The 25812-nt window shown below is 53.3% G+C and overlaps 1 protein-coding gene and 1 long non-coding RNA gene across 5 annotated transcripts; one reads left to right on the forward strand and one right to left on the reverse strand.

Annotated features, from left to right (window-relative positions):
- Nucleotides 1–6493: 6493 nt before the first annotated feature.
- On the reverse strand, nt 6494–12939 carry LOC132021987 (uncharacterized). 2 transcript variants are annotated; one of them, XR_009405481.1, is made up of 4 exons: nt 12430–12939; nt 9010–9196; nt 8659–8817; nt 6494–7907 (listed from the first exon to the last, which is right to left on the reverse strand). It is a non-coding gene; the product is annotated as an uncharacterized LOC132021987 (long non-coding RNA). The 2 variants fall into 2 exon arrangements; XR_009405480.1 differs by having other exon boundaries at nt 6494–8817.
- Nucleotides 12940–13491: 552 nt separating this feature from the next.
- On the forward strand, nt 13492–25430 carry PCIF1 (phosphorylated CTD interacting factor 1). 3 transcript variants are annotated; one of them, XM_059407129.1, is made up of 17 exons: nt 13505–13695; nt 16139–16414; nt 17696–17838; nt 17929–18053; nt 19187–19324; nt 19518–19648; nt 19769–19923; nt 20504–20651; nt 20765–20848; nt 21087–21186; nt 22237–22399; nt 23071–23243; nt 23385–23471; nt 23565–23749; nt 24431–24524; nt 24623–24798; nt 24894–25430. In XM_059407129.1, exons 3-17 carry the CDS (start codon nt 17715–17717, stop codon nt 25117–25119), a joined length of 2109 nt encoding a protein of 702 aa, XP_059263112.1. In that variant the 5' UTR covers nt 13505–13695; nt 16139–16414; nt 17696–17714; the 3' UTR covers nt 25120–25430. The 3 variants fall into 3 exon arrangements, with proteins under 3 accessions (XP_059263113.1, XP_059263112.1, XP_059263110.1); XM_059407127.1 differs by having other exon boundaries at nt 13506–13695; nt 16139–16312; XM_059407130.1 differs by lacking the exon at nt 19187–19324 and having other exon boundaries at nt 13492–13695; nt 16139–16312.
- The last annotated feature ends 382 nt before the right edge of the window (nt 25431–25812 follow it).

Below are 25812 nucleotides of genomic sequence, written 5' to 3' on the forward strand. Positions count from 1 at the left end.
GGAGCCTGGCTCAAGCAGAAAACCTGGCAGATGTTAGTTTTCTTTCTTATTTTCCTTTTTTAGATTTTATTTATTTGTTTGACAGAGAGAGAGCACAAGCAGGGAGAGCAGCAGGCAGAGGGAGAGGGAGAAGCAGGCTCCCTGTTGAGTAGGGAGCCCAATGTGGGGCTTATGGGGTTCCATTCCAGGACCCTGGGATCATGACCTGAGCCAAAGGCAGATGCTTAACCGACTGAGCCACGCAGGCACCCCTCTTCTCAATTTCTTAACTGAAATGCAAGCTCCATCTTTGTATCACTGGGATGTTCTGCAGGAGATTCTTGTTTCCTGCATGTCACTCTCTCCGCAGCAACCCCAGTGAGCTTTAAACGGAGCTGTGTGATCTTGGGCCAGCAGTTTAACCTCTCTGGGTCTGTTTCCACATCCGGACTGCTTGTAGATCCCTAAGAGTTAATGCAGTTTTTGTTTTTTGTTTTTTTAAGAGTTAATGGATTTAAAGACTTGATGAGCACCTGGCATTTAGTCAGGGCTCGGAAAATGTCAGCTACAATCATCAGCGTCCTTTGTTAGCATCTAGGGCTTTCCATGACATTCAGAATAAACTGTGGCCTCTGCGCCCTGACTTCAAGGCACGCTACACGCGTGCCCCTGTCTCATCACCCACCCTCTGTCATCCCTCTTTATTCTGCTCTGGCCACACTGCCTTTGCACTTGCTGTTCCCTCTGCTTGGAATGCCTTTCCACCTGATCTTCCCACAGCTCGCTCCTTGTCATGCTGGTCTCAGCTTCAGCAGCATTTCCTCAGAGAGGACTTCCTGTCTACCTCACCATTACTCTCAGTCCTATCAGCCTGGCTTATTTGCTTTATACATCTTGTGACCAGTTAATATCGGTCTACCAAAGTATTGGTGAATGGAGACATGGTCTGTGTCCATGAGAGCTAGGACCTGGTTCCCCACTTATTCCCAGAACCATGCCTAGAACCATGCCTGCACGGAGCAGGTCCTGCTCATTTGCTGAGTGACTAAACTGGTTTGGAGCCCTCAGGTGTGTCTGGGGGACAGATGACATCTACAGCACCCCAGATTTTTTTTAATATTTTATTTATTTGACAGAGAGAAATCACAAGTAGGCAGAGAGGCAGGCAGAGAGAGAGGAGGAAGCAGGCTCCCCTCCAAGCAGAGAGCCCGATGCGGGGCTCAATCCCAAGACCCTGAGACCATGACCTGAGCCGAAGACAGAGGCTTCAACCCACTGAGCCACCCAGGCGCCCCAGCACCCCAGATTCTTAAGGGACTCCTGCCCCATGTTTGTCTCAGCCTGAGACCCTAAACACAGCTCTGGGCTTGGGGACAAGATGGACTCACTGGCCCTGAATCCAGGGACTTGCCCTGACAGCCCGACTCTCCGTCCCTTGGGTTTCCCCTTCCTCCTGAAGCGTGTGCCCCCCCCCCGCCCTCATACTTCAGTGACACTGGCAGTTGGGCAGCCCAGGGGGGTCTTTGGCAACCTCCCTGAGTCCTCAACACTTGACCTGAGGGATGAAGAGATCAGAAGCCCCAAATCCCTTCCACTTTCACTCCCAGCTTTGAAGAGGGAAGGAGGGACTTCCCAGCCCTCAAAGGACAGAAATCCTTTTCTAGCCCCTGCTGTGCACCCAGCACAGCGATATTGTTAAACCACAAGGAAAGCAAAGCATTATTTAATTAGCTTCGGAATCACGCAGACCTGGTTCAAATCCTGCTCCTGTCATTTTCTAGAGCAGAGGTCAGAAAGCTGTTCCTGTTAAAAGTCAGATAAGATAGTACATATTTTAGGCTGTTCTGGCTCTGTGGTCTCTGGTCAGCTGTTCAAACTCCTCCACGGCAGCTATAAACAAGACTTATGAACAGACTGCTTGCTGGATGCGTGCCCATGGGCTGTAGGTTGCCAACCCCTGTTCTAGAGTAAATTAAAAAGTAAATCTTGGGGGCGCCTGGGTGGCTCAGTGGGTTAAGCCGCTGCCTTCGGCTCAGGTCATGATCTCAGGGTCCTGGGATCGAGTCCCGCATCGAGCTCTCTGCTCTGCAGGGAGCCTGCTTCCTCCTCTCCCTCTCTCTGCCTGTCTGCCTGCTTATGATCTCTGTCTGTCAAATAAATAAATAAAATCTTTAAAAAAAAAAAAAGTAAATCTTGGGGTGCCTGGGTGGCTCAGTGGGTTAAGCCTCTGCCTTCAGTTCAGGTCATGATCTCAGGGTCCTGGGATTGAGCCCCATATGGGGCTCTCTGCTTAGCGGGGAGCCTGCATCCCCGCTCCCCCCCCACTCCCCGCTGGCTTGTGATCTCTCTGTCAAGTAAATAAATAAAAACTTTGAAAAAAAAAAAAAAGTAAGTTTCTTTAAGAGCCTCAGTTTCCACATCTGTCAGATGGGGATGATCTAGTACCTGCCTACCTCTCTGGGTGGTTGTGAGATTTTTTTTTTTTTTAAGATTTCACTTATTTATTTGACAGAGAGAGATCACAAGTAGGCAGAGAGGCAGGCAGAGAGAGAGGGAGGGAAGCAGGCTCCCTGCTGAGCAGAGAGCCCGATGTGGGACTCAATCCCACATGAGATCATGACCTGAGCCGAAGGCAGCGGCTTAACCCACTGAGCCACCCAGGCACCCTGGTTGTGAGATTTTAAATAAAGTATGTAACATGCTGGGGGCCTGGGTGGCTCTGTCTGTTAAGCCGCGGCCTTTTGATTTTGGCTCAGGTCATGATCCAGCCCCACATCTGGCTCTGCGCTCAGTGGGGAGTCTACTTTAGGATTGTTTTCCTCTCCCTCTGCCCATTCCCCCCCAACTCACTCTCTCTAAAATAAATAAGTAAATCTTTTTTTAAAAGATTTTATTTATTATTTATTTGACAGAGATCACAAGTAGGCAAAGAGGCAGGCAGAGAGAGAGGGGGAGGGAGGCTCCCCATGGAGCAGAGAGCCTGATGTGGGGCTCGATCCCAGGACCCTGAGATCATGACCTGAGCCGAAGGCAGAGGCTTTAACCCACTGAGCCACCCAGGCGCCCCAGCAAATTTTTTTTTTTTTTTTTAAAGTATATGGGGCTCCTGGGTTGCTCAGTCAGTTAAACATCTGACTTTGGCTCAGGCCACGATCTCAGGGTCCTGGGATAGAGTTCCACAACAGCCTCCCCACTGGTCCTGGAGGTTTACTTATCCCTCTGCCCCACCCTGGTTCATGCGTGCGTGCGTGCGTGCGTGCGTGTGTGTGTGCTCTCTCAAAACAAACAAACAAACAAACATACAAACAAACTTACCAAATAAAAGTATATAAAACGCTGGGCCAATACTTGGTATACTAAAGGGCTCAGTAAATGTCTCTGGTCTTCAGTAGTAACTAAACAAAAGTGCTAGTATTAACAAAAAGTGCTTTCCAGATATTAACTCACTGAAAACTCATAACGTCCTATAAGACAGGTTATCATTAACCCATTTTACAGATGAGGAAATAGAGACCCGGAGAGGTTAAGGAACTAGCTCGAGTCAGTCTGGCTCCAGAGGCCCTGCTCTTAACCACTCCACTCACTTGTGTCTCTTCTTAAATGACCCCGTTTAATCCCTACAGCAATTCCTTGAAATAGCTCTCATTGCTCCTATTTTGTAGACTGGCAGACTGAGGTACAGCGCGGGGGAACTAAATGGTCCAAGTAAGTAACCACAGGACACCAACTGGATTCCTGCCCAAGATGTCAACATGCCTAGCCTGGCTTCCCCTTCCCTCTCCCCACCTCCAGCTGTGTTTTCTTTGGATCCCTGCGCGGCTTGGAGAAGCTGCGTCAGACCGTCTCCCCTCCTGACCATTCTCCCGCCCCCCGAGGCACATCCAAGCTACCCCTCAGGACGTGAACCCCCTTCCTCTCTCTGCAGCTCGTGGACATGGAGGGGCCTGGGTTGGTCCCCCTGCGTGTGTGACAGGGGGCGGAGTTGGAATGAGGGAAGAGCTCTGTGGGGGGCAGGGGCAATGTCAGCCCAGGAGACTCTGATTACATCTCCCCAAACAGGCTGAATGACACATTGGCGGGGGGTGGGGTGGGGGTGGGGGTGGGGGGGTGTGCACAGACACTTACCAAATGGAAATATAAGAAACACAGGACTGGGGCTGTCTGAGTGCACCCAGCGCAGAGCTGCTTACTGCCTTTCTGTGGCTTCTCAAAGTTGGACACGTGGCCTTTGGGTTTCTCCTTTTCTTTCCCATTTTGCTCCTTGAAGACCAGCTCCTTTTTCTGCGGATGGAGCCGGCCACCTGGCCCCCAAAGGATCTTCCAGGTTTCCAAGTCAAGGACTCCAGCGCTTCTCATGGAGCGTTGCTCCCCGGCTCCAGGGCGCTGTGCACCCCTGTCCCTTGTACCTCTCCAGCTACTTGGCCTTGAGCAGCTCACTCATCCTCTGACTTCTCTCTTCTTCATGTTCACCCTCCCTGCCTGCTTCCGTGCTTCTTGTAGCCTCTCGCTGACTCTGCCTCATGTGGGCCTCTTTCTTGATGGCTCTCTAAACTTCCTGTCCCCGCTTTTGTTAGCACTCAGCATGGGCTTCCCAGCCGCTCACTGCTTTGAGGAAGGTGTGGAAGATCTGTCCAGTGCTGCCTAGATGTCTGGCGTTCATAAGCCAGAAATAGAAATTTCCAAGTAACTGAAGGGAGGGGGCTGCGAGCGGTAGTGACTTTTCCTTCTGAAGATGACGATGGGTCACCATGCTCAGCCTGTGCTTCTGTCTTCGCAGGCCTTTCCAAAGGGTACAAGAAGTACCCAACACATTCCAGCATCCTGACTTCTTCCGGAATCCTCTGCTGCCACAGTCTCTGAGGGCCCAACATACACAGAGCCGAGAGTCAGGAGGACATCACAGCCCTCCGGCCTCCCTCCCTACTGCCACCAGCGAGGGCTGTATTTCAGCAATGTCCCCACTGTGGTACCAAATTCTGCAGCTTTCCCAGACTTCTCCTCTCAGATCACAGGCCCCTCCTCGCCCAGATGCTCGAAGCCCACCCAGAAGCCGGGGAGTTATTCTTGAGTCTCTTACTTCCCGAAACCTCATGTCCGCAGATCCTGGTGTCCCAAACTCCAGAAGGTGCTCCCCCTCCCCACCCCTACGCACACCTTTCCATTTGCACCAACACTAGTCCGGCCCATTTTCTTCTTTTACCCTGACAAGCAGTATTATCTCCCTGCATCACTGTCGCCCCTAAGGATCTAGCCTTCCTGCACCAACCACAGTGATGTTGAAAAAGTAGAAATGGTAGTTATTTTCCTACCCTGTTCGAAACCCTCATTCAGGGGCGCCTGGGTGGCTCAGTGGGTTGGGCCTCTGCCTTTGGCTCAGGTTATGGTCTCGGGGTCCTGGATTGAGCCCCACATCGGGCTCTCTGCTCAGCGGGGAGCCTGCTTCCCCCCCCACCCCCCCATCTCTCTGCCTGCCTCTCTGCCTACTTGTGATCTCTCTGTCAAATAAATAAATAAAACATTTTAAAAGGAACAAAAGCAAAGCAAAGCCCTCGTTCACTCCCCGTCACACACAAAATAAGACCTGGACTCTGGCTACGAGCCCGGAAGGACTCCAGGCTGCCAGCTCCTTCCTACCTTCCTCCCCAACCATCTTCCACCAACGCCTGGACACCGGCTCACTCAGCCTCAAGCTTGCCCTTGGTCCCTCCCTTCATCCGCTGCACCTTTGCAGACAGACTTTGCATGGTTAGCTTCCTTCATTCACTCGAATCTCTCCTCCAGTGTCACCGGCCCTGGGAGGACCCTTCCCTATCACTTCCTTTTGTTCTGCTTCATTCTTTATTCTCTGTTTCTTCCAGAAGCCCCATGGGTGTTTCCTCGGGCCCCACACAGGGTCTGGTACACAGAGTCTCCTTCAGTGGGAGGAGATCTTATCATGGACTGAGCAGTACGGCCCTGACTGCCCCCTGAGCCTCTAAGCTCCCTGTGCTTCCTGCTAGCACCCCTCTCCTTACATCTTTCTGGGGTTTTCTGGAGCTGGCCTGCAGCCAGGAATGCCATACTCTGCTAATCTCTTCAGAGGCCTGAACAATCCCTAAAGTCATAGCTGGGGGCAGGGTGGGGGGGTGAGCATTGCTCCCCCAGTTTCTCAGCTGGCTGTGCAATCAGGACTCCCTGACCAAAGCCACTCCCAGGCCCCCTTTCCTTACCTTGCAATGGGCTGGGCTGCCCTGGGACTTCATGTGCCTTCATGGGAGGCAGCTTGCCTCCTACCCTCAACCTCCTATGTTTCCTGGTGCGGGAGAGGCTGCCGGCCAGCCTGAGGTCTCTCTCAGTGCCCCACAGGCCAGAACTTCTTGCCTGAAGTTAGATCACTGGTTCTCAACCCTCCCACACATTAGCAGCTTTTATTTAATTAATTTATTTTTTAAAGATTTTTATTTATTTATTTGACAGAGAGAGATCACAAGTAGGCAGAGAGGCAGGCAGAGAGAGAGAGGAGGAAGCAGGCTCCCCGCTGAGCAGAGAGCCCCATGTGGGGCTCCATCCTAGGACCCTGGGATCATGACCTGAGCTGAAGGCAGATGCTTTAAGTCACTGAGCCACCCAGGCACCCCCACATTAGCAGCTTTTTAAATAGGGAGGGTTATGCCTGGTTTTGTTTTGAATGCCTATGGCCCCAAACCCTAAAGCTCTGATTTTTCCTTTCCTTCTTTTTTTTTTTTTTTAAGTAGGCTCCATTGGTTCAAGTCCCCCCAATGCCGGGCTTGAACTCATGACCCTGAGATCAAGACCTGAGCTGAGATCAAGTGTTGGACACTTAACTGACTGAGCCAGCCAGGTGCCCCTCTGATTTTTTTTTTTTTTTTTTAATAGGCTCCATGCCCAACATGGGGCCCAAGTCAGGACCCTGAGATCCAGAGTCACACACTCCATGGTCTGAACCTGCCAGGCACCCCCGCAGAACTCTGATTTAATTGGTTTGGGCTGAAGCCCAGGCATCAGTGGGTGTTTTTTAAAAAAGTTCCTCAACAGGATATAATAAAAAAAGACTGATAGTAACAAGCATCGGCAAGGACGTGGAGAAATGAGAACCTTCACATGCTGCTGCTAGGGACGTAACATAGTGAAGGGCTTTGGCAGTTTCTCATAAAGTTAAGCACACACTTAACTACATACACAGCTATCCAGCTTCTGGGTGTCTACTCCCCAAACAGGAAAACAAACGCTCACACCAACACTTGCACATGGATGTTCATGGCAGCACCATTCCTAACAGCCAAAAAGTGGAGAACAACCCAAAGGTCCAGCACCCCGTAAACAGATTAAACAGAACGAGCTGTATAGGTGCGGCAGGGGACCATTCAGCAGGAAAAAACAATGAACTATACCGATCGGTGCAGAGACAAGGCTAGTCTCAAATACAGAACGTAAAGTAAAGGAACAGAGGCAAACACTGCATTCTGTATGGTTCCGTTATGCGAAAGGTCCAGGAAAAGCAACTCTATACAGATAGAAAGCCGAGTAGTGGTTACCCGGGTCTGGGGCGTGGGAAGACAGGGTGACGGCAAACGAGTCACGAGAGCTCTTTTCTGGGGTGATGGAAATGTTCTGAGTTGGGATGGCCGCACAGGGCTGTACATTTACTCAAAATCATTGACTGGTACATTTGAAACAGGTGACTCTCATGACATACATAAATTATTAAAGTGTTTTTTTTTTTTTTTTTTTTTTTAATTAACGTTTTTCCCACCAGGGTTGAGATCTCTGGGTTAGAAGCCAAGCATCCTAGGAACCCAGCTGGTGTCCTCCCTCCTCCCCCTCTCTGGTCAAAGTTTCCTATGATTTCAGATGCTCATGAAGCTGCCAGCTGTCACCCTGGCTTCTTTTTTGGAGAAGTCTGGGATTTCATTCTGCAGACTCAGCTCCTAGGAGGGTAAACATCCTGGTTCGTGGCTGCTCTGCCCAAAGTAGTACGAACCGGCATCAGAAGGAATGGGTGAGGAGGGTGAAGGTGCCCCTGCCCCCAACCTGAGACAATCCAGACACCACCTGGACATGGCAGGTGCTCACCCAGAACAGGGACTGAATTTGGGGCTCAGGACCCTGACTCAACCTGCACCTTCCCCGTGGCCTCGCAGTGTGCTCTGGCTGCCGAGTTCCCCCAACACGCCACCCCTTTCCACCCCTCCAGGCCTTGGGACCGGCTGCATCCTCGCCCACCTGGAAAGTCCTATCCTTCCAGCAAGAGTCAGCTCATTGCCCTCTCTTCTGAAGCCTTCTCTTTTGCAGGGCCCAGCCCCCTGGTCAGCCCAGCGGAACCCTTATCTCCCTGCAGCAGAGGCTTTCTTCCTGTTCTGTGTCTGTCTCCCCGCCTCCTCTGCAAGCAGCCTAAGGACAGAGTCTGTCTTATTTATCTTTGGTTCTCAAGGTTCTGGGGTGGGCCCCACTTCATACCGGGCCCAGCTGGAGGAAGAAATGGAGGGGAGCCGGACACCACATCAGACACTTAAAGGACCAGGAAGGCTAGAGGAAACGCCCCACTCCCCTCGTCTATTCTTGGCCTAAATGGCTTCTCTCATCTGGCCCCAGAATGGCCAGAGAGCCACTCCCAGTGGAAACCACAGTTTGGGATGGAAGACTTCCTTCTGCAGCTTTCCTAGGGCCAGGCCCACTGACCTTGGAAACAGCTTCAGTGTTAGTTAAACGGCAGAGCAGAGAATATGAGCAGCTCAAGCTGGACCTGGGTGGGGGTAGCCTGAATCAGGATCACGCAGGAGTCTCCCTGCCCGGACCACCAGGGGTTGGGATGTGTGGTTCCCTCTCAGCAGCTTCCTACTGTAATGGCAGAGAACAAGGGGGTGAAGGTATGTGGCAGCCTGAGCCTGGATGTTTATGTTTCTGCTCTAATATGGAGCCTAGGCTGAGGTCCTCACAGGCTCTGCCAGCTGGCTCTGCTAGCAGGCTCCCAGCCAGGACTGGCTAAAGCTGGAGGAGCCCTGCTTATCTCAACCACCTCTCCCAACTCACTAGGCTTCTTCAGGAAAGTTGATGGAGTGCTTGAAAGCTCCAGGATATTTGCTTGACCTGCTCATCCCTATCTTGGGAGTAGTGGACTCCAGGCTGTTGGCAAGGACTCTGCCACGGCAGGCAACTTCTGCTTTTCTTGGCATCTCAAAGGGCACTGCCTTGGTGTCCCCACCACAGAAACCAGAGCCTGGAATAGAAACAGGGATACCTGGAAAAAATCACCCAGGCTTCAACCCAGTGTGGTCTGTCCATGGTCAACAAATATTTACAGAGGGTTAGGCACAGCACTGGGTATGGGTGCTACAGATGCGAACAAGCCCCAGCCCCACCCTTAAGCAGTCCACTGAGCACAGGCTGCTGTAGGAATACAGAAGAGGGGGCCTGACCTAGCCTGGTTCAGTGAAGGCATTCTGGAGGAGGTGACATCTAAAATAAGACTTGAAAGGGCGCCTGGGAGGCTCAGTGGGTGAAGCCGCTACCTTCGGCTCAGGTCATGATCTCAGGGTCCTGGGATCGAGCCCCGCATCTGGCTCTCTGCTCAGCAGGGAGCCTGCTTACCCACTCCCCTCTCTCTCCGCCTGCCTCTCTGCCTTGCGATCTCTGTCTTTCAAATAAATGAATAAAATCTTAAAAAAAAAAAAAAAAAGAATTGAAGAGGGCACCAGGGTGGTTCAGTCGGTTAGGCATCTGACTCTTGGTTTTGGCTCAGGTATGATCTCAGGGTTGTGAGACCAAGCCCCTCATGGGGCTCCATGCTTAGCAGGGAGCCTGCTTGAGATGCTCCTTTACCTTCTGCCCTACCTCCCTTCTCTCATATAAAAAATAAATAACATTTTTTTTTTTTAAAGATTTTATTTACTTGACAGACAGAGATCACAAGCAGGCAGAGAGCCAGGCCGGGGGTGGGGGGATGCAGGCTCCCCACTGAGCAGAGAGCCCGATGTGGGACTCCATCCCAGAACCCTGAGACCACAACCTGAGCCGAAGGCAGTGGCCTAACCCACTGAGCCACCCAGGCGCCCAAGAATAAATAACATTTTAAAGTAAGACTTGAAGGCTGAATGAGTCCAATGGGGGAGAAAGAGTGAGAGCAAATGACATATGCAAAGACCCACGCTCAGAGAGAACCTGGCACCTTTGGGGAAATTGCACACAGTTCGTGAAGGCTGGGGTCTGAGGAAGGAGAGGTCCTTTGAAGGTCTGGATCATGAACAACATGAATGTATGTCAAGTGTTCGACACAGTCCATACTCAACGCTCTGCCATGGTAGCTCCCCTTATAATTACGACCTTGTAAACCAAGTTAAGGGTTTGGGAATTCATCCTGCCGTCAGTGGGGAGATATTCAAGGGTGTTAAGCCCAGGGTGACGTGAACAGATTTTCCATATGACCAGATTTAAAGAGATCTCTGTGACTGGAGGGGGCATTACGGACTACGAGAGAAGCAAGAGTGGAGGACAGGAAGAGCAGTTTGGAGAATGGTTTTAGTAGTCACTCATCCATTCAAATATTTACATACTTAATGGCTTATCTCATTTATTTAAATATAATAACTTTGTTGTTATTATTATCTATAATAATTCAGAAAGAAGGTATGGGGTGGGAGGGCTTCAAATATCTCCCAACAGCAGAGTAGATAAATATCCATTGGAAGACAGAATACAGCAATGAAAATGAACTACAGCTACATGCAATGGGTTTTCCAAATCCAATGCCGAGCAAAAGAAGGCCAACACAACATAGGACTGTAGAATTCCATCTGTATACAGTTCAAGCAACAGGCAAAATGAAACTGTAGTGTTTAGGGATACACGCTTCCGTGGTAAAACTACATAAGCAAAAAAGTGATTACCACAAAATTAGTGGTGATTCATGCACCCAAAAGTTTATAGCAGCAATGTCCACAATAGCCAAACTATGGAAAGAGCCTAGATGTCCATCAACAGATGAATGGATAAAGAAGATGTGGTATAGGGGCGCCTGGGTGGCTCAGTGGGTTAAGCCTCTGCCTTCAGCTCAGGTCATGATCCCAGGGTCCTGGGATGGAGCCCCATATTAGGCTCTCTGCTCAGCAGGGAGCCTGCTTCCCCCTCTCTCTCTGCCTGCCTCTCTGCCTACTTGTGATCTCTCTGTCAAATAAATAAGTATTAAAAAAAAAAAAAGACATGGTATAGATATACAATGGAATACTATGCAGCCATCAAAAGAAATGAAATCTTTTTTTTTTTTTTAAGAAATGAAATCTTGCCATTTGCGACGACGTGGATGGAACTAGAGGGTATTATGCTTAGCGAAATAAGTCAATCAGAGAAAGACAATTATATGATATCCCTGATATGAGGAAATCGAGAAGTAACATGGGGGGTTTGGGGGGTAGGAAAAGAATAAATGAAACAAGATGGGATTGGGAGGGAGACAAACCATAAGAGACTCTTAATCTCACAAAACAAACTGAGGGTTGGGGGGGGCGTGGGGGGTTCTGGACATTGGAGAAGGTATGTGCTATGGTGAGTGCTGTGAAGTGTGTAAACCTGGTGAGTCACAGACCTATACCCCTGGGGCTAATAATACATTATATGTTAATTTAAAAAATTTTTTTAGGGGCGCCTGGGTGGCTCAGTGGATTAAGCCGCTGCCTTCGGCTCAGGTCATGATCTCAGTGTCCTGGGATCGAGCCCCGCATCGGGCTCTTTGCTCAGCGGGAGCCTGTTTCTCTCTCTCTCTGCCTGACTCTCCGCCTACTTGTGATTTCTCTCTCTGTCAAATAAATAATAAGTAAAATCTTTAAAAAAAAAAAAATTTTTTTTAAAAATAAAAAAAAAATAAAGAAAAAAAATAAAATAAAAAATAAAGGAAAACGCAACAAATAAAAAAAAAAATAGTGGTGATTATGCTGTGCTTGATGATACCTTGACCTGAATGATGTTCACATGGGTCTTTGCTCTGTGACAGATCATCAGGTTTACATTTCTGTTTTGTGCACTTTTCTGTATGTGTGCTATTCTTTTCTTTTTTAATATTTTATTTATTTGACACAAAGAGAAAGAGTTGAGGCGGGGGAGCAGCAGGCAGAGAGAGGGCGAAGCAGGCTCTCCGCTGAGCAGGGAACCTGATCCAGGCTCCATGGAAGGACCCTGGGATCCTGACCTGAGCTGAAAGCGGACGGTTACCCAGCTAAGCTTCCCGAGTGAACTGGTACCTTGTTAAGGGAGGCTTGGCTTCACCTACTGGGCCTATACGGGGGGTGGGGGTGGGGGGGGTGGGTTTGTTTTTGGAGGGCTCAGATCTTCTCGGAGCAATCCTCATAACCCCGTGAGGCGCTAACACCTAACGTTTTTAAAGGCCAGGTACCACATGTGCTGGGTACTTCACAGGCCCAGTTAATTCTCTCCAAACCTTCACAGGGCAGGTGGACTTACCTTCCATTAGAGGAAACCAAAGCTCAAACAGGTCGAACAGCTCCCTCAAGGCCACACATCTAGGATGGAGGAGCAGGGCTCTAAACTTAGCCGGATTGATGAATTCCCTACTTCCTATTGCTGCCTCCCGTTTTGGTGGCACTGCCCCAACCCCACCAGGCTGCATCGGGCTAGGCACCGCGGACGGCAGAGGCTACTGCCCAGCTATGTTACCAGCAGCTTCCGGCTCCGCCTGGGAAGCGCCAGGCCAACAGCAGGTGGCAACCTTGGGTTCCTTTTAAGCTCCTGCTGAGAGGTCAGTTTAGTAAGGCGGCCCGAGAGGGGTGGAGCTAGCAGGTCGGCCCGCCCCTACCTAAGAACCCCGCAGAGAGTCGGGCGTGCGGTACCTAGCAACTGCATCTCCCGCTGGGCTAACTTTGGTGGCCGGTCTGAGCTCTCAGCGAGGCTTAGCACCGCAACTAAGTAGCCACAGGTATGTCAGTATTGGGAGAGCCCCTCTGATGCTTTTAGTTAATAATTTCCTATATTTACCAAAGCCGTTTATTGTCTCCTGCGGCTGTTTTGAGTTTCTCCTACTCAAGAGCACTTAGAACTTATGTAGCCTCACTGTGGGCGAAGGTTCGATTTGCATGCATCCTGGAAATGGAGAACGGCTGGAAAGCATTCTTGGCACAGAGAGGTCAAGCGACTGGACGTTGAAGGGGCAGAGCCCAGCCGGAGCTAGGACCCGGGTCCCTGCTACGCCCAGAGCAGCGTCACAACTCCGCCCCCGGGTGGGCGTCTTTGCAAAGCGCCCGCAGGTTCCCAGCCCGCCCCGCGCCCCCCGGTGCGCAATCTCAGTTCGGCCCCGGCGGTGCGCCTCCCACCCGGGTCCTCCATCCCCGGCGGATGTGCTAGCGGGGGGGGGGGGGGAACTGAGGCTGGGAGCGTGCTTGTGAGCACGTTCTTTCCTCAGTCCACACCCCACAAACTGCAAAGCTGCCATGCCCTCCTGAGACCCACATGGAACAGCAGGGAAGGGCGGGAAGAAGGGGAGGGGGCCAAAAGCAAGCAGGGTCTGTGGAGTCGGCTGGTTCTGCCACACTCAAGATGGCGGCGCGGCGGCGGCAAGGTCCCTCAGAGGCGGTACCAGCGCATGCGCAGCGCGGAGTCCCGGCCCGGGACACAAGATGGCGGCAGCGGCGCTGGGGAGGGCGAGGCGGAGGCGGCAAAACGGGAGGTCGAGCAGAACGTGTAGCCGCGTCCCCGCGAGTCCGCTCCGGGCAGGTAAGAGCCCCAGGAAGCCATGGTCCCGCGGCGAGCCGCTCCAGGGTCCGGGGATCCGAAGCCGGGCAGCGGTGGCCCCTGTGGCGCTTTCCGCTCGGGGCCACCGCTTGCCCTATCTCTGCCGCCGCCGCCATCTTAGGCCCGCGGGTGGGTGGCCAGGCCGGTGGCTTCGGTGAGGGAGGTGGGCCCGGAGAGCGCGGGCGGAGCGGCCTCTAGGGCCCCTCCGCTGCTGCCGCCGCCACCGCCTTTGTGTCGGGCTCCGACTCTGAGTCGCCTCAGCCCGGGGGCGGGAGCGCGCGGTGGGGCGGGGGGCGGAGCCCGGGAGATGGGCTGGCGCGCGCGCGCCAAACAGCCCGCCCCCGCTGGGGTTGGGGGTAGGGGAAAGTGTGCGCGCGCTCGGGTGAGGGTGGGGGAGCCCCCTCATTGAGCGTCCCCTGCGCCTGCGCACTTTGCAAGTCCTTTGACTCCGCCCTCCTGATTCAGAGGGGTTCTGATTGGTGCATTACTGAGGTGGTCCCGCCCCATCTTTCTCCAATAACTGGGTTCTTTTCCTTCTCGTGCGTTCCTCCGGTTGCGCAGATACAGTTGTTTATTAAGCTGGTCGGCACTGTGAGACTGCGGTATGCGCGGGGGCCGGGAAGCCTTTGGAAAATAAAAACATTATCTTGATAATAGAGTTATTTCTTACTTAAAGTGTACAGTACGCTAGACTCTACGTATACAGACCATAGAGATCGAATGAGTCCTGTTTATAAGTCGGAAGGCGTTAGATGGACCTGGACCACGTCTGCCCAAACCCAGAGCAGGTTCTTCGGTCGTAGACCTGATGGCTGCTCCCAAATCACCGGGGAAATTAAGAAAAATTCTTTAAAAGTAAAAAATTGGTCAAGGTTTGAAGCGGTGTAAAATTTGTCATCGCGTTTCCTGGCCCCGCCTTTTGGGGTGTGTTTAAGAAACAAGAATTCTTGTGTATCTCCCCTCCCCCATTCCTGACTTCTAGGACGTGAAGTGAGGGACAGGAATCTGAATTGTTTTACAAGCCCTCATGATGCCCAGTCGCTTTGAAAAAACTCCAGTGTCCCCCTTTGGCCTCTTAAGCTATGCTGTTCTTGCTGCCTCTGCGTAGTTACGCTACGGAGTGCATCAGTGTCACAAGATAATTTGTTGGGGAAACTGTCGATAAAAGTGGACATACCGTGTTACATAATCCATTAGCATGTATGATTATTATTGTGGTTTTAAAGAATTGACTTCTTTTCCCTCACTGTGGGTGGCTTGGTAGTGTGCCCCCGCCCATCTGATATGTATAGTTGGCCTTTGATCAACACAGGGGTTGGGGCACTGATCCTGGCTCAGCTGGAAATCCCAGTAGAACTTTGGACTCCCCTCAACTTTACTAATAGCCTACTGTGGACCGGAAGACTTACTGGTAACATAGGTAGTGGATGAACATGGGTTTTTTACATTATGTGTATTATACAGTGTATTCTTACAATAAAGTCAGCTAGGGAGAATCAAATGTTACTGAGAAAAGTATAAGGAAGTGTAAATACATTTATAGCAGCACACTGTGATGAGAAAACTGCATGTAAGTGGACCCACTCTTTTCAGACCTGTGTCGTACAAGGGCCAAATGGTATGTCCGCTTTTCTCTTGTCTTAGGGATATTTTGGGTGATAGGAGCAGTTACACAGTTTTTGGGGTCCAGTGTGCAAAATGAAAACATGGGCTCCCTTGTCAAAAACCTTTTTTTTTTTTTTTTTTAAAGATTTTATTTATTTATTTGACAGAGAGAGATCACAAGTAGGCAGAGAGGCAGGCAGAGAGAGAGAGAGAGAGAGAGGGAAGCAGGTTCCCTGCTGAGCAGAGAGCCCGATGTGGGCCTCGATCCCAAGACCCTGAGATCATGACCTGAGCCGAAGGCAGCGGCTTAACCCACTGAGCCAACCAGGCGCCCTTTTTTTTAAGATTTTATTTATTTATTTGACAGAGACACAGCAAGAGGGGAACATAAGCAGAGGGAGTGGGAGAGGGAGAAGCAGGCTTTCTGCCAAGCAGGGAGCCCGATGCAGGGCTTGATCCCAGGACCCTGGGATCGTGACCTGAGCCCAAGCAGACCGTTAATGACTGAGCGACCCAGGTGTCCCCCGCCTTGTTAAAAACTTATTAGAAACTTCAAGACAGCAACCGTAGAGCCTGAAACCAGGCGTAGGGCCCTCCACAGCACAGGGCCTGTGTGCCTGCAGGCTGCAAGTCTGAAGGTGAAGCTTTCGGTTTGCAGAATTTGAGAAGTATCATTTTCATCCCTTAAATCCCCAGATCTCCCACAGTGTTCCTTGCCCTGGGGGCTCCCCCCTTGCTCCACATCATTGCCTCTCTTGCTGCTGTCCCTGTGCTGCAGCATTTCACAGGTTTGTGACTCTCTCTTCTCTTCGCTCTGCAGTTGCTGATGCAAGGAATTTCCTGGGCCCCCGTCCACTCCACTGCTGACCAGCCCACCCACCTGCGCTGAGCCTTCCTGCAGGCCTCCCCCCTGCCTCTGTGGGACCCTGTGACGTGGGGGTCCATCTGATCGGAGAAGCAAACCCTCTCATGCTAGCGTTGCAGACCCCAGAGGGTGAGAAAAAGAGGGACCTTTTTCAGGCTTGAGACATACGGGCTCAGCCCCAAGGCACCAGGAATCCTTCCTCCCCAGAGAATCAAGCTTTTTCTCCCCTCGGTTAGTGGTTCTGAACCTTTTTGTTATCACGGCCCCTTCTGGTTGTATGTCCTATCGCTTCGTGCATTTTTACTGCCAAACTGTACCGACCAGTAACCGTTTGCTTTTCCCTTTCCAAATTAACGAAGACATCTATGACTGAGTGTACAAATAAAATTAATGTCCCAGTGATTCCTATGATGTTGTCAACAGCCAATCAGAGCTTCTGATCATCGCGAGATAATCAGTGTTACCACAACGAGTTGATAAAATTTCAGCAAGCAAAGATAACTGATGTTTCAACATGCTTTTGTGCCTTTTTGTGGGTAAATGATTTCTTGGGGGTGCTATGACATATTGAGAACAACTCTGGGATCACCAATCCAATCTTGGTTGGGCACCTAGGAGTCTAACAGCCAGATTGGGAAATCACTGGCCACTGAGGCTTGTGTTGGATGTACTGGGGTGGGAGTCGTGGAGAATACAAATCCGGAGGAGCTGACCTGCTTCTTGGCATTTAAATTTTCACCTGGGAATTAGGAAGGACTGAATTAGGTATTTCTTCTCAGTCCCACTGGTTTCTTTAGCAACAGATTGTTTCCTGCCCTGAAGCACAGAATGAGGCAGCCATTTAGATGCCGTGTCCCCTCCAGGCTGCACTCTGTGCCAGTTAGATTTTATTGGATAGGAACAGGAAAGAGGAGGATTTACTGTTCTTTTTTTTGTGGGAATCGCTTTTCAAGGGCAGACCCTGTTCTGTCTTCTGTGCTACTCTGTGCTTTGTAAATATTTGCAGAATGAATAGAGTTCCTATTGGGTCCAGGGACCCTGCTGAGCACTGGATAGTCGTGAACTGGACCCAGTTCCTAGCCCTGGGAATTCTGATCATCTGATGGGTAGACAAACCCCGCTGACAGACAGGATTGAGTGCCACAGTGGAGGTATTCATGGCCCTGCAGAGGGGCTCTGACCACCTTGCTTGGGGTGGGGGGTGCCATTGGAGAGTCCAGGAATGCTTCCTGGAATATGTGAACATCATGACAAGCCAGGTGGAGAATTTGGGAGAGTATGTCAGGAAGAAGGAACAACAGGAGTGCACCCATTTTCTAGTTGAGGGAACTGAGACTTAGATCCCAGGGCTCCTCTGGTACCACACCAGCCCTCCAGGGACAGGACTGGATTGATATCTTCACATCTGCAAGTGGTCATTGGGGCTCTCAGTGGATTGTAATGGGTGGGTGAGGGGTGGAGTTGACATCCGTGTCCTGCTGGCCTGATACCCTTCGGTCCTCTGTGTGGCAGGTCCGGTGTGGGTGCTGAGATGGCCAATGAGAATCACGGCAGCCCCCGGGAGGAAGCATCTCTGCTGAGTCACTCCCCAGGCACCTCCAATCAGAGCCAGCCCTGTTCTCCAAAGCCCATCCGCCTGGTGCAGGACCTCCCAGGTACTGGCGAGGGGCAGGGTAGGGTGGTGGGGTCGGAAGGATGCCTCAGGAGCCTCGCTGACTCCAGCTGGGTTCCGTGCTTGTTTGCAGAGGAGCTGGTGCATGCGGGCTGGGAGAAGTGCTGGAGCCGGAGGGAGAACCGTCCCTACTACTTCAACCGATTCACCAACCAGTCCCTGTGGGAGATGCCTGTGCTGGGTCAGCATGACGTGATCGTGAGTGCCAGCCCAGGGAAGGGCTCCCAAGCAGCTTCTAGCATTTGGGCCATCCTCAAGTCTATCTTGAGCACCTGTTATGTGCCTAGCCCCATCTTGGGGCCTGGGGATACAATGACACACAGACACAGCCCCTGCCCTCATGGAACCTACACTCAAATAGGGGAGACTGACACGTAAAGAATTGATTGTAATCATGTGTGATCCTGAACTTGAACTCCATGTTGGGCGCTGTGACTGTGGTGTGGTTGTGAGCAACTGGTCCTGCCCTTGTACACTCAGGGGGCCCACAGTCTGCTGAGGAGCAAGTGGGATCACAGTGTGGCACGTGCGTGAAGACTAGCATTGGACTGCACCAGGGACTCTGGTCTGCTCATGGGGAGGGGAGGGGACAGGGAATGCTTCTCCTTGAATTAGCATTTAAGGTGACAAAGTTAGTGAAGTGAAAGTTGTCAGAGGGGAGAAGCACGTTCTAGGAGCAGAAGTGTCCATGTGAGGGGTCTGTCTGGCAGGAACATGGGCTTCTGGATCCCTATCAGGTAGGGCAGACTTTCCTTACTGGGCATAACCAAGCAGGTTGGCACCCCCATTTTGCAGATGAAGACACTGAAGATCAGAGATGGGAAATGACTGGCCCAAGACCTTGAGCCAGTAGGAGGCAGAGCTGGACTCAAACTTGATGTGACTTTAGGGCCACCCCGCCTGCTATCACTCATTCTCAGTGTCACCAAAGGAATATCATCCATAGGGCCTTGCTCTTTAAAAAAAAAAAAAGAATTTCTTGAGTTTTTCCCTTTATTCCTCTCATTCTCGTGTTTAAGGAGAAGTTAACATGTACAGAGGGTTCCTCTCATGCCCCATGTCCTATTAAACTGGTCATATCCCCAGACTCACTGAATCATTTTCCCAGCAGGAGGTCGGGCCATTGTGAAGGTGAGGGAATTAGGAAGGGCCGTAACCCTCCCAAGGTCACATAACTGTAAGAGGCAGGCAGGAGTGGAACCCAGTGCTCTTTCTGTGTCCTAGCCCCCTTTGCTCTTGGAGCAGGGGGCAGGAGGGCATCAGGATTCCGTATTCGTGGGACTCCTAAGCCACTAGCCCTGGTTGCAACTGTGCTGGTCTCCCTCCACCAGTCGGACCCTTTGGGGCTGAATGCGACCCCACTGCCCCAAGACTCAAGCTTGGTGGAAACCCCCCCGGCTGAGAACAGGCCCCGAAAGCGGCAGCTCTCGGAAGAGCAGCCAAGCGGCAATGGTGTAAAGAAGCCCAAGGTGAGCATCTGCGGGCTGTGAGGGCGCGGCTGGTAAGCGGCTGCCCCAGGCGGGCAGCCAACAGGTTCCCTGCGAGGGCTGGGCAGTGGCAGGTCGGTCAGGAGGGGGTCTGGGGCACAATTCACCACTTTGCCAGTGCAGTAGCCATAGGCTGTCTCTCCTGACCCTGGTTCCTTTTACTTTTTTGCTCTAGATTGAAATCCCCGTGACACCCACAGGGCCATCGGTGCCTAGCTCCCCCAGTATCCCAGGAACCCCAACGCTGAAAATGTGGGGGACATCCCCTGAAGATAAACAGCAGGCAGCTCTCCTCCGACCCACTGAGTGAGTCCCTGCCGATCGACTTGGGGGCATCCATTGTCGATGTGGTCTGGGACTGTGGGGTATGGCGGCAGGCGGGGCACCCCTCCTTCCTTCCTGCTTCACTCCTTTCTGTGCCCCAAGGGTGTACTGGGATCTGGACATCCAGACCAACGCTGTCATCAAGCACCGGGGGCCTTCAGAGGTGCTGCCCCCGCACCCCGAGGTGGAGCTACTTCGCTCCCAGCTCATCCTCAAGCTTCGGCAGCACTACCGGGAGCTGTGCCAGCAGCGAGAGGGTAACTGCCTCCTGGGCCTCCGGACCCTTGTTTCCACCCACCCTTAGCCAAGAGCTGGGCTTGGGAATGGCGCAGCAGAGCCTAGCAGTTGAGCACGTAGGCCTGCTGGAGCCCCAGCTCTGCTAACTGCTTATGGAAAGGGGGTCTGGCGTCGGTAACCACAAAAGCCATCATTAGCACTGCCAGAATGCCTGCCGTCTGTCAGGTACGTGTGAAGCCTTTTCATGTGTCTGTAAGACGGCACGAAAACCAGAGTACCTGGCCCTCACAGCATTGCTACAAGGAGGAAGTGGAATGGGAAGTCCTCAGTAAGCTGCAGCTTATTCTTCAGTAAAGAAGCCTGCTTAACTCGCTGAAATGGCGTTTCTCCTTTTCCCTTTTACCCTAAGTAACATTTACTAACACTCTAGAAAACTCGCGATTCTCATACTTGGGGAGGAGTTGCCTAGAGGCGGGGCTTTGACGGAACAGGCCGTACCATTTACTACCGCGCCTCCGGTGCCCGCATGCCCCCCGTGGGCTGGGCCCGTGTGCAGGCTGCTGACCGAGCCAGACCTTCACCAGCCTGTCTGTCCCGCAGGCATCGAGCCCCCACGAGAATCTTTCAACCGCTGGATGCTGGAGCGCAAGGTCGTGGATAAAGGCTCTGACCCCCTGTTGCCGAGCAACTGTGAACCGGTCGTGTCACCCTCCATGTTTCGTGAAATCATGAATGACATTCCCATCAGGTACAGGCCCAGAGCTGGGGCCAACTTGGTGGGGCGGGAGGGGAGGGGGTGTTGGTGTGTGTGTGGCCACTCCTGTATCAAAGGGCTCTCACTCGGCCTGCTCTCGGTCCCAGGTTATCCCGAATCAAGTTCCGGGAGGAAGCCAAGCGTCTGCTCTTTAAATACGCAGAAGCTGCAAGGCGGCTCATTGAATCCAGGTTTGCTCTCTCCTGTCCCCAGCAGGCTGGGTTTGTGATCAGAGTGGGGAGGTCCTCGGCTCTCTGGCCCATCTCATGGAGCTCGGCAGCTCTTTGTGGTGGAAGGAGGCCGGCTCCCAGAGGCAGCACAGGGGCTGTGAGGGATGCCTCGATGCCCGAATGTCAGTGCGGGGGTAGGGGGTAGAAGTGTGGAGCAGATGCCCGACTGCTGGCTCCATCACGCACCCTCAACTGGCAGGAGTGCGTCCCCCGACAGCAGGAAGGTGGTCAAATGGAACGTGGAGGACACCTTCAGCTGGCTGCGGAAGGACCACTCTGCCTCCAAGGAGGACTACATGGTGAGTGGCCCCGGGTCAGGAGGCCGATGGAAAGGCTCTGTGGCTCCTTCCTTCAGCTGCCGGCCTAGGCTGGGCAAGGGCCCCCAGCAGAGCTTTGATGCTTGTTGGTCCCCAAACCTCTGCACGTAGAGATGTTTGTCCAGGCTCCTGGCTCCGTCCTAAAGACGGTCTCCATTAAGGTTCTTAATGGAATCTTGTGCTCAGCCACACAGCATAAGTAGTTGCCTTTTTAACTTAATGAATGTTGAACAGCTCCCCTGAATAGACTTTTGGACTCAGATGGACAGACTGCTTTTTCTTGGGTACGTGCACTCACCACAGCAAAGAGCTGGCGCCAGATTGAATGCCCTGCTTTACTGCGTCCACAGTGATTCCATTTTCTGGCCCAGACCTGTCAGTTCTTTAAGTCTCCACCAGCACTAGCAATGGGCTTTCTTTTCAGGACCATTTTTCACAAGAGGCAAGGTTTCGCACTTCACGATAGTAACTGTACTTGACACGTAGAGTGACAAAGGTAGGTGTACTCACTAGCCAGAGTGACTCATTTTCACTCATCACTCTCACACGTGTGATTCAGGAAAATAACAAATGCCTAGTTAAATCCTTGCCAGTTGCTAAAAGCTCAGATTTCAAATCTGCAATGACCAAGGACCCTGTTTTGTCATGGTCTTTTCACCGTGGTAGATGGCAAGTGCTTTATGAGCAGGGACTTTACCTGGTTTGTCTGTCTCCCCAGCAGTTCTCATGGCACCTGGCACAGTGTAACTCCCATTAGAGGTGCTGGCATTTACTGAACACTTGCTGTATGGCAGGGGTTCAGTGAAGCCCTTAATGGGAATGATCACATTTAATACTCACACTGCCTTATCCGGTAAGTACTTTGTGTTCCCTCAACAGTGGAGGACTAAATTCAGAGATGACAAGGGACTTGTCCAAGTGACACAGCTACTGTGCTAGTAGCAGAGCTGGTATCAAAAACGAGGACTGCTGGAACCCACCAGCCCTCCCCCAGCAGCCCCCCGGAGCCCTGATCAGGAGTGTCTCCTCCAGGACCGCCTGGAGCACCTGCGGAGGCAGTGTGGCCCCCACGTGTCAGCCGCAGCAAAGGACTCCGTAGAGGGAATCTGTAGTAAGATCTACCACATCTCCCTGGAGTATGTCAAACGGATCCGTGAGAAGCACCTTGCCATCCTCAAGGAAAACAACATCCCAGGTAGGGAGCCAATGGCAGGGAGCCCACTGTGAGGCCCCAACTCTGTTTCCTGGGCCCTGACTGAGGGACAAGCGAGGCTAAGCCTCCAGACCACAGGCTGATTTCGGGGAGCCTGTTTCCCCCAGCAGTGTCTGGGGCAGGACCTGCTGTCCTGGGGCTCGGGGGTTTCAGCCTTCCTCTAGGAACTGGAGAAGGGCTGGGGGAAGGGGAAGGCAGGAGGCAGCGGATGTGGGGAAGACAGGCTGGGGGTAAGCAGTTAGGTGGACTTCTCCCCACACTGCAGTCTCATGCCTGGCCACAGGCTCGGACGTGAACTTGGGTAACTGAGTGCTTGGCCCAGAAAGCTCTAGGCCTAGGCCTAAGCAAGCGATGCAGTTCTCATACTCCCGCCTGGCAAACTGGGGGCCTGTGTCAGTACAGAGCACAGTACAGAGCACGCTGGCCTAGGCCACCAGCTCTTGCCCTTGCCAGCTGTCTGGCTGTTAATGTTGTCACCAAACCGCCTGAGCTGCATTTTGCTCCTCTATGGGATGAGACTTACCTCCCCTGGTTACTGGGACACGCGTGTGAAGGACCCAGTGCACAGCAGACATGGAGGCTATCCGGGGTTCCGGGGTGAGAATTAGCGGAGCCGGGGCAGGGTGGCCTCTCACTGCTCTCCCTGCCCACAGAGGAGGTGGAGGCCCCAGAAGTGGAGCCCCGCCTGGTGTACTGTTACCCAGTACGGTTGGCCGTGTCTGCACCCCCCATGCCCAGTGTGGAGATGCATATGGAGAATAATGTGGTCTGCATCCGGTATAAGGGAGAGATGGTCAAGGTCAGCCGTAACTACTTTAGCAAGCTGGTAAGAGCTGGGGTCAAGGGGAGGCAGGTCCCCCCAGGTCGGGGAGGGGAAGGCTGGCTCCTTCTGGAGCCAGCATCCTCGGCAGGAGGCCAGCGAGGAGGGAGGGGGCGCTGTTGAAGGCCTTTGCTCTCTGTCCCACAGTGGCTGCTTTACCGCTACAGCTGCATTGACGACTCTGCCTTTGAGAGGTTCCTGCCCCGAGTCTGGTGTCTCCTTCGACGGTACCAGGTACGGGACTGGGGTAGCAGGGGAGGGCTCCGGGCTCCGCTGGAGGGCGGGGAGAAGGCTAAGGCCAGGGGGCTGACGGTGGCCACTGTGCAGATGATGTTTGGCGTCGGCCTCTACGAGGGGACAGGCCTGCAGGGATCGCTGCCCGTGCACGTCTTTGAGGCCCTCCACCGACTCTTCGGTGTCACCTTTGAGTGCTTCGCCTCGCCCCTCAACTGCTACTTCCGCCAGTACTGCTCTGCCTTCCCGGACACAGATGGCTACTTCGGCTCCCGCGGGTGAGAGCCAGGGGGCTGCTGGGGCCCTTCTGCCCAGGCCCAGGAAGGGCTCCTCTAGAGCAGAGATCCCACCTGGGCCAGCAACTTCCTAATGCTTTTGGGTTTGGGAATCGAGCAGTGTTGGGTGTAGTCTCTGCCTTCAGAGCTCTTGCTGGGTGACCTCAGACTGGTCTCTACTTCCGGGAGCCTGATCGCCCCTAACCCAGCCTGCAATTTTCTCGGTGAATTAGCCCAGGCTGGTGTAGGAGCACGTGGTCCAGGCACAGAGCGGCTCGGGAAGTGGTACTTCAGACATAGGAGACCTTTCAGACTCACTGGGAGGGTGGAGGGGAGTGAGCGTGAGTGAAAGGAGACCCCGCCTCCAGCTGGCAGACAGGCCGGAGCCAAGAAGGGCTCAGCCGCTGGGAACTCCCAGCTGGGGCTTGTGCTTCAGTGTCTGAACTGGGTTTGAGTCCCTGCCCTTCTACTAAGTGGCTTGGTGGACTTGGCCTCCAAGCCTGAGCCTCTCCATCCTCAGCCCTTCAATGGAGTTGGCCACACCTTGTCCCAGGATGAATTCTGGGTTAATGTTGGCCTAGGGCCTGACCAGGGCCCATCCCTTCAACACCGTGGGGGCGGCACCCATTTCTGGTGGAGGGCCTGGGTCCTGGTAGGACTTGGAATGCTCACCTCTGTCCCCAGGCCCTGCCTGGACTTCTCCCCGCTGAGTGGTTCCTTTGAGGCCAACCCTCCGTTCTGCGAGGAGCTCATGGATGCCATGGTCTCTCACTTCGAGGTTGGTGTGCTGCTGTGGGTGGGGGGCAGGGGTGGCACGCAGGATTGCCAGCCACCTGGAGGGCAGCCTTTGATGTCTACCCCGTGCCCCCCCCGTAGAAACTGCTCGAGAGCTCACCAGAGCCCCTGTCCTTCATCGTGTTCATCCCCGAGTGGCGAGAACCCCCCACGCCGGCGCTCACCCGCATGGAGCAGAGCCGCTTCAAACGCCACCAGCTGGTCCTGCCTGCCTTCGAGCACGAGTACCGCAGTGGCTCCCAGCACGTCTGCAAGAAGTGGGTGCCGGGGAGGGCAGGGGTGGGGTGGGGGAGGAGGGCCAGGCTGATCATGCCAGGCCAAGCCCCACCCTGAGCTGTTCCTTTGTCCACAGGGAAGAAATGCACTACAAGGCCGTCCACAACACAGCCGTGCTCTTCCTACAGAATGACCCCGGCTTTGCCAAGTGGGGGCCGACGCCGGAGCGGCTGCAGGAGCTGAGCTCCGCCTACCGGCAGTCAGGCCGCAGCCACGGCTCCAGCTCCTCTTCTTCCTCGGAGAACAAGGACCGGGACTCGGGCCGCGAACAGGGCCCTAGCCGCGAGCCTCACCCCACTTAACACATCCTGCGGGGAGGAGGAGCCCCAGGGTGCTGGTATGGACTGCTGGGACTCGGGCCTCTTGGGGCTGAGCAGACCCCAGGACCCTCCCCCTGAGGTGGCAGCGGGACTCAGGCTGCCAGTGTCATAGGAAGATATGGCTCTGCCAGGGCTCCCCCTCCCTGCCTGAACCCCCAACTCCTCACCTCAAACTCACTCCGACTCCTGTGTAAATAGGCCCCGTCCCTTCCCTTCCTCCCCCCCAGTCCCAACCATCTTATTGCCATCTTGTTTCATTTGTAAAAGGAAATACAGAAACCCCCGTAAGAATGCGTGAGGGTCTTGAGGGCAGAGAAGGTGGAGAACCTGGAGTTAGTCCTGGAACCACACCCTCTACATCAAGGCTCACCTTCTTAGGATCCCCTGGGTCTTACACCCCAACCCAGGGCTCCAGTGTCTTAAGTTCTCACCCTGCTGGCCCCACAGCTGGGTCCCTGCCAGCCCCGCCTGTGTCCAGCAAGACTGGGGTCCAGAGCCCTGCGTCGTCTGTCGGCAGGCCCTGGACTCCCACAGCCAGGCCTGCCGTCCTACCTCCGGGGAGCAGAGGATGGGGGCTGTGCCCAGGAATAGAGCTGGACTCCTGCTCAACCCGGAGCCACCACAGCAAGGGGGCAGCCAGGATCCCTACTCCGGGCTCAGTGGGAAGAGCAGCCC

The sequence above is a fragment of the Mustela nigripes genome, chromosome 7, assembly GCF_022355385.1.
Source record: "Mustela nigripes isolate SB6536 chromosome 7, MUSNIG.SB6536, whole genome shotgun sequence".
Lineage (NCBI taxonomy): Eukaryota > Metazoa > Chordata > Mammalia > Carnivora > Mustelidae > Mustela > Mustela nigripes.